This window comes from Castanea sativa, chromosome 7 (genome assembly GCF_040712315.1).
Source record: "Castanea sativa cultivar Marrone di Chiusa Pesio chromosome 7, ASM4071231v1".
NCBI classification, from domain to species: domain Eukaryota; kingdom Viridiplantae; phylum Streptophyta; class Magnoliopsida; order Fagales; family Fagaceae; genus Castanea; species Castanea sativa.
Window position 1 is genome coordinate 16,342,949 of NC_134019.1, and position 8,157 is coordinate 16,351,105.

Below are 8,157 nucleotides of genomic sequence, written 5' to 3' on the forward strand. Positions count from 1 at the left end.
ATTCACATAGTACTGTACCTAAGACTTACTCATATTATTTTAAGGGGAACAAAAACGATAAAGGTACCACAAAAAAGAAATAAAAAGTTAAGAGAAATAAATTGATAATAATAATATTGAGCGACAATTGTAAACAAATCCAAAAATACTATTAAGAGCTTGAGATTAATCGTTAATTGTAGGCTAATTTTTTGAGATAGTCAACCTTTGTTTTACATCATAGTCGTGACAGCTAGATGCTACGTAGTTGGTCATACCATACGAAATAATAAACAAACCAAAAAGCTTAGGCTTTGCCTATACATATAAGCAACAAGAATTTCCCTGTATCTTGTACTTCCATCTTAGTCTATCGGCCTAACTCGGCCTTACTTTCAATAGTTAGTAACCATTACTTGTTACAATTTTCTTCTGTTGAAAAAAATCATTTTTAGAAGTATTTTCTAAGTTCTAATCAATTTTCTCTGCCCCATTGTTTTAATATAGGTTTGATATACATATACTATAGCTAACTAGTTTCTGGCTCTAATGAGTGGGCGTGTTACTCACGAGATGGAGATCGGGAGCGGCCCTTCATCGCGACGCCATACACAACCTTCTTCTCATATTCACAAGGTGGAAAGGCCTCCTCAGCAAAATCTTCTCACTGAATTTCAAACTGTTATCAAGGAAACTTTCTTCCACGATGAACCCTTAAAAGCTTTTCAGGGCCAAAAAAGTCATACAAGGTTTTTTCTTGTACTCAAAGCTATTTTCCCGATTCTTGAATGGTCAAGAAGCTACAATCTGGAAAAGTTCAGAGGTGACCTGATTGCTGGACTCACCATAGCTAGCCTGTGTGTCCCTCAGGTGAGTGAAAAATATTTCCATAAAAACAAAGTAAGCTTAGCTAAATATATTTATTAATTTTCAGTTTCCATTTCCAACGATGCTCAAATATTTTTCCTACTAGGATATTGCATATGCAAAGCTAGCAAATCTTGATCCCCAATATGGGTTATGTGAGTTTCCTTGTTTCTCATAAACATCCTCGGTTTCTTTTTGCTACAATATGTTCTACTTTATTAATCAATAATTAATGTTGTTTGTTGTTGACTTTTCTCTAGACTCTAGCTTCGTTCCACCTCTTATTTATGCCTTCATGGGTAGCTCCAGAGATATTGCCATAGGACCAGTGGCCGTAGTGTCTCTTTTGATTGGAACTATGGCGCAGAATGAGATTGATCCAAAGAAAAATGCTCTTGCTTATAGGCGTCTTGTATTCACTGCTACCTTTTTTGCTGGAGTCACTCAATTCGCACTTGGATTTTTCAGGTATATTATTTTTTTATTAGCTGTTGTTCTTTGACAATTCAGCTTTATACTTTTTAGATAGCTATATCAAGTGGAAAATGCTAAAACATACTACATATTTGACTTTTATAGCTATAGTTGGTAGATTTTAACAATATAACAAATGAATGGTTAAATTACTTTTTGTTATAAAATAAAATGATGGTTTGACCATTGTTTGCAGACTCGGTTTCTTAATTGACTTTCTGTCTCATGCTGCCATTGTTGGATTCATGGCTGGGGCTGCCATTACCATAGGCCTTCAACAGCTCAAAGGTCTTCTTGGTATAACAAACTTCACAAAGAAGACTGACATTATTTCAGTGATGCATTCAGTTTTTGGCACAGTACATCATGGGGTATAGAATTTGTAACGTTATTATTATTATTTTTTTCTCTTCATCAAATGATGTCAATATTTATTATGGGTCGGAAAATCCCATGAATGAGTGTGAATTGACTTTCTAACTTGCTGTACAGTGGAACTGGCAGACCATAGTAATTGGGTTGTCATTCTTGGCCTTCCTTTTGCTTACCAAGTACATCGTAAGTATCCTAATAAAAATACTATGTTTTACTCTCAATGTTTCACTTTATATTCTCTCAACTATAATGATTTTTTTTTTTTAACTTTCATTTTATCTACTTCATAAAGAAAAATAAAAAATAAAAAATCTTTAGTGGAGTATAAACTAGAATACCATGTGGGTAGAGGATTTTTATTCTTCAATTCCTATGTTACCTAAATTAAATCATTTTCATTGTTATTGAATTTTTCTTTGATATTGGCACAGGCCAAAAAATACCCAAAATTATTTTGGGTATCTGCTATTGCTCCATTGACCTCTGTCATAATAGCCACATTTTGTGTATATATTACTCGTGCTGATAAGGAAGGTGTAGCAATTGTAAGTACTCTCAATTTTAATCATTTTGATTTTGTGTTTAGCTTGCCACAAAAAGGATTTGGCAAGCTCACATTGCGGTTTCTTTTACTGTGTCAGGTGCAATATATAAAAAAGGGCATAAACCCATCATCTGCTCATGAAATCTATTGGACTGGAGATTTACTTCTCAAAGGTTTTAAGATCGGTGTGGTAGCGGGTTTAATAGCATTGACGGTAAGCTAATTTCTTTACAATCATTAAGAGAACTCAGCCTAATAATACTCTCCAATATTAAAGCCAAATCTGTTGGATTCTAGGAAGCTATAGCGATTGCTAGAACATTTGCTGCTGTGAAGGACTACAATGTGGATGGGAACAAAGAAATGGTGGCAATGGGAACTATGAACATTGTTGGTTCCATGACATCTTGTTATGTAGCTACAGGTGTGTAAAAATGTGCTCAAATTGAAATTATATATTTCTGAGCCTCTGAATTTTAATCACGGATTAATTTCTTTCATCATTTTATTAATCATCTTCGTTGCGTGCATGCAGGATCATTCTCTCGCTCTGCAGTAAATTTTATGGCTGGCTGTAACACAGCAGTTGCCAACATTGTGATGTCTTGTGTTGTTCTTCTAACACTGGAACTCATCACACCATTGTTTAAGTACACCCCAAATGCTGTACTTGCTTCTATCATCATTGCGGCTGTAGTTCCCCTAGTTGACATTCCAGCTGCAATACTACTGTGGAAGATTGACAAATTCGATTTTCTTGCTTGTATGGGGGCCTTCTTTGGTGTGGTCTTTAAAAGTGTGGAGATAGGCCTTTTAATTGCGGTATGTAAGAGATCAACAAAAGTTTGGTGTTTTGAATAAAAATACTCAATCCCATTTTGAGTGTTTCATCTTTTGATTTTCTCACTAAAAATTCTTACCTTTTGTTATGATAGGTGGCTATATCTTTTGCCAAAATCCTCTTACAAGTTACAAGGCCACGAACTGCAGTACTCGGGAGGCTTCCAGGGACTTTTGTTTACAGGAATGTGGAGCAATATCCTAATGCAACAACTGTTTCTGGAATTTTGATTATTCGAGTTGATTCTGCAATCTACTTTTCAAACTCCAACTATATTAAGGAGAGGTATTTTGAGACTTTATCTATGACAAATTAACGAGCCCAAATTTTTATTTTTTCTGAATTAAAATTGTTTAGATTAAGGGGTTTTTTTTTTTTTTTTTTTTTTTTCCAATTTGACATAAAGAAGATCAATCGGAGGGCATGGCCTCCTCCCGTCGAAAAAAAAAAAGATTTTACCTTTCCACTACACACAATCGAACCATAAGTTATTACCTCCTCCTGCGCACATGTGAGCATAAGAAGCATAGATTTTGCACATAAATAAACAACTGCCTAGGCATGTAGGGCTTTTGTCTATGTTATGATCCGGAATTTTTCATGGAAGTTTTGTGATAATTTCTATAAATAACAAGGAATACTTCTAGCAAACAAGGAAAAAAAATAGCCTAGTTTCGTTCAATAAACTACAATGAAAATTTGAAAGTAAGAACTCTAGTCCACTAGACAGTTGTTAAATCCAATTTCTTGCAGGATTTTGAGATGGCTAAGCAACGAAGAAGAAGATTTGAAGATAAACAGTCGGCCCAGAATCAAATATCTCATCATTGAAATGTCACGTAAGCAATTTGTTTAGCCATGGTCCTTATGGATTCGAGTCTAACACTTACTAGAGGAATATATTCATATGATTCACAATCTTGCAGCTGTTACTGATATCGACACCAGTGGTATCCATTCCTTCGAAGAGTTACATAAGACACTTCAAAACAGAGATGTTAAGGTAAGATTAATTTGAACTCAGAAATTGTGTGCCTATTATTTGCTTTCTCAACTGTGTTAATTTAGACATATCTTGATATTTGTCCAGTACTTCTACAAGTTTCATATATTATATGTTCGCAAATTGGCATTGATTTATACCCACTGCATTTTCTTTATCAGCACAGAATACTCCAAGTTGAACTCTTGAAGTATTAATTATCTAAATTTTGTTAGACAAGTAAACCTAGCTAGCTACGGAACACTCACAACATGTTTCACCAAAAATAAATTTCCATATAATCTAATTGATTTCAAATTATATGTGTATACCTAGCTGGTTATGGCAACCAATTCATATTTCTTCTGAATAATCCTAAATAAACTTCTTTGATGGAAAACATACCCCATTTAAACACTTCAATTGTAGAATTTGTTTATTTTCATTTTTGTTTATGTTTTTTTAAACATACTATACTATAATTCTACTCATTAACAGATATGCCAAGAATATTGTAACTCAATTAAGTTATATGTTATCATTTTATGAGAAGAATTAGGGTTTGAATTTCATTCATCAGGTGTGAAGTTTATTAGAGGACCATAAGTATTAGTGACAATAATTTGATCATGGTTTTGTAACAGCTTGTTTTAGCAAACCCCGGGGCAATCGTGACCGAAAAGCTGCATGCATCCGAGTTTACAAAAAAGATCGGTGAAGACATGATCTTTCTCACAGTTGCAGATGCTATTGAAATGCTGTCGCCCAGAATTAAAGAACTGCCATAATATATATTACGAGCGAGGGTGTTGTGAAAGAATGCAAATAGCTAGTTAAGGTGTGAAGCTGGGGTGTTTAAATTGTGAAATAGTGTGGGGTGTTAGATAGTTGTCATAGCTGTTTGCAAATTTATTTTCAGTTCTGGGGAGCCCTAATCTTTTTAGGTAGATTGGCCAATATAACGCTGGTCGTTGGGCATATTGTTTCTTTTGTCTTTTGCTTTTTTTCTTTTTCATCCACTCATTTTCTTTTCAATGAACTCTGACTGTGAGTTTCTTTGTACTTATTTTGTTACTCCTTTCCTTCGAATCAATTTTGTTTAGGTTTTATTTCGTAGAGTGGATTTGTTGTGAAATAATTTGTTTACACAAGGTTAAAGAAGAGAGAAGAAAATATGACCCAAAGAATTTGCTTGATTCGGTAATATGCCTACATCTACAGGAGTGATAGAATAAAGTTTCATTATAATTTTGGAGATTACAAAAATAACTTGAAAACACTCTCACACAAACTCAAATCTCAACTATACCATTGGTTCTCTCACAAATAAATAGAAAACACCCTATTATATTTAGAAAAGAGTTATAGAACACTCTAGCTTCCTATCTCTGGTGCGCACACAGAAAAAGCTCTTTTCTATCTCTCTAGCTCACGTAGGAACTCTCTTGCTCCTTCTCTATATATAGCTAAAGTTCTAGCCAACACATGTAAATAATGCAAACCTTCTATTGACAGAGAAGTCAATACATTCGGCTATGAGTCCATGCAACATTTAATGCAACTTCTTGCATTTCTTCACGAATGAAATTGCTGAATTGCAATTCTTTTGCTTTTTTTTTTTTTTTTTTTTTTGAGATAAATTCTTTTGCTTTGTTGATCAAGCCATCTTTCAAACATAGGCATGCAAGCATTCATTGCCAAGATTGTATGTCAAATTTTGTTCCTTGCCTTTTGACAATTCATGCAAGATAGCATTTAATGCTTGCTTGTAATGTCAATCCACCAACATTACAATTCAAGCCATTTCAACAGGATAGAAGATTGAGGAAAAAAGAGGAGAAATTAAAGTGTATAAAGTTTATCTAAAGTGTATTAAACAACCAATCTTATATAAATTATTAGTAATGTATTTGTACTATAATAAAGTAAAGGAATAAGATTACTAAATCATCCATGTAAGACTTCTCTCTCTTATTTACTAACATTTTAGAAAGATCGATTATAAAAAAAAATAATAAAAAATATATATATAAAAAAAACATTTTAGAAAGATCAGAAATGATGGTCCGAATAAAATATATTCATTTTTCTTTTCTTTTTTCCCCTTCTTCCACTGTACTCTACCAAATAAGGGATCAGGTTTATCAATCTATTGTCTATTTTCTCTATACCCATTTTATTATCCCACTTCTCTGCCCAACCAAATGCACTATTAGTATTTGTGCATCTTGATGATTTTCTCCCCTATTCACCTGGGAGGCAATGATGTTCATCTAAAGACAACGATCCCCATGTATTTTATTTTGTATATAGGTTATTTGCTTTTAGATTTCTTGTATGTATGATATAGTCTTAGCCCATCCCATAAAATCAAATAAAGAAAATTACTACTTCTCAACAACAACAAAAAATTACAAGCACAAAGAGAAGAGACAGATTTTTGCGGTCAGCAAGATTACTTATCCAAAGTGCATATGGTCTCATTAAAATTCAATAACTAATAGGGATTTGGTAATAAATATAAATTCTATTGAATAATCTCTAAGAAACAAAATACGACTGTTCATGAGCTAATCTCTAATAAATCGTAAATAAAATTTCCTAGAAATTTTAAGTATCAGAATAAGTACACAAATTTCAATATTCTAGTAGTCACAAAAAAAGAATAGGTTCACAAATTTCAATATTCTAGTAGTCACAAAAAAAGTAAAAGCTAGTGTAAAATCTTGATACTCTTCACACACGCACCACCCCAACAATAGTCCAAACCAGCTGTTACAAGTAAACAAAATCCAAACTAACTGGACTAAGCATAAAAACAAGTAAAACAAATAAATAAACTATTTATATAATAAAACTCATAGGTTTGGAAATTGTTTGTCAGTTCAATTAAAAAATTGGCATATGCTTTGCAATGAATTTCAAAAACTTTAAATATATATATATATATATATATATATATATATATATATATATATATATATATATATCATTTGGCTTGAAACTATACACATATCCAATCAGTTTTGATATACATAATAATTTTTATTAATATGATCATGCTATATTTAATTTTCAGAATGTATTTTCCAATCATTTCTGGTGATAAGCCTAGAATAAAAACTAGTCTCTTGGCCAATGTATACCCCCATTGTTAGGTCCAAAGAAGGTATAATTAATTTTAGATTTGTATTTGATTTAATTTAATTTCGTTCCGTATCTAGAAGAATCATATATCATAAATATAGTTCAAACAAATATTTGCATCAAATCATTAGTTCCCTCCACAAATCATTGGGTTAGTTTTGCTGAATGAGAGGAGATTCTTGGGTTTGTGTCCTTATATTTTGGAGAGGCGTTTTTTCATAAATAACTAAAGAATCCAAACTATATCATTAGTAAGCAAAAGTTTGAAACAAATTTGGTTTCTAACAAATCGAGTCCATTGGACTCGATTTTGGGCTTATAAATCAAGTGCCTTGTACTCGATTTCCCTATCGTAGCACCGGCTGACCTGGACAAGGAGTCCACGTAGGCACAAAAATCAAGTTCATTGAACTCAGTTTTTGGTCAAAAAAATCGAGTCCTTTGGACTCGATTTCAGTTTCCAAGTCTACTACAATTCACACTCAGGTCACGTGCGCACTTTAAAGGAAATCGAGTCCAGTAGACTCGATTTTTGGTCCCCACCGCTTTTCGGGCACGTGGACATAACTCGAGTAAAGTAGACTCGATTTATTTGCTTTTAAAAATCGAGTCTACTGAACTCGATTTCTGTGAATGGTCCCCAGCCTGTCCACGTGTCATGTGGGTCCCAACTGGGACCTTTTTTCCCCTTACCCGGCTCACACCCTCTCTTCTGCTCTCACACCTCTCTTCTGCTCTCACAGCTTGCCTTTCATTGCTCACACAACTTTCCTCTTATCACTCACACAACTTGCCTCTCATCACTCACACAACAATCACACTCAACTGTCATCAACTCTCAGGTAATGTTTTTACAATATTGATAATATTTTTTGTTAGTTAATATAGTGGTTATTTGCTAGGTTATTTTTTTAAGAAACAATTAGAACATATTAGGAAAATTTTTGT

The 8,157-nt window shown here is 33.3% G+C and overlaps 1 protein-coding gene across 1 annotated transcript; it reads left to right on the forward strand.

Annotated features, from left to right (window-relative positions):
• Nucleotides 1–313: 313 nt before the first annotated feature.
• Nucleotides 314–5,178, forward strand: LOC142605377 (high affinity sulfate transporter 2-like). Its single transcript, XM_075776846.1, has 14 exons — nucleotides 314–380; nucleotides 487–849; nucleotides 953–1,001; nucleotides 1,107–1,314; nucleotides 1,517–1,691; nucleotides 1,813–1,878; nucleotides 2,127–2,240; nucleotides 2,337–2,453; nucleotides 2,537–2,663; nucleotides 2,775–3,061; nucleotides 3,175–3,365; nucleotides 3,834–3,919; nucleotides 4,007–4,083; nucleotides 4,707–5,178. The coding sequence occupies exons 2-14, from the start codon at nucleotides 529–531 to the stop codon at nucleotides 4,848–4,850; spliced, it is 1,962 nt and encodes a 653-aa protein (XP_075632961.1). The 5' UTR covers nucleotides 314–380; nucleotides 487–528; the 3' UTR covers nucleotides 4,851–5,178.
• The last annotated feature ends 2,979 nt before the right edge of the window (nucleotides 5,179–8,157 follow it).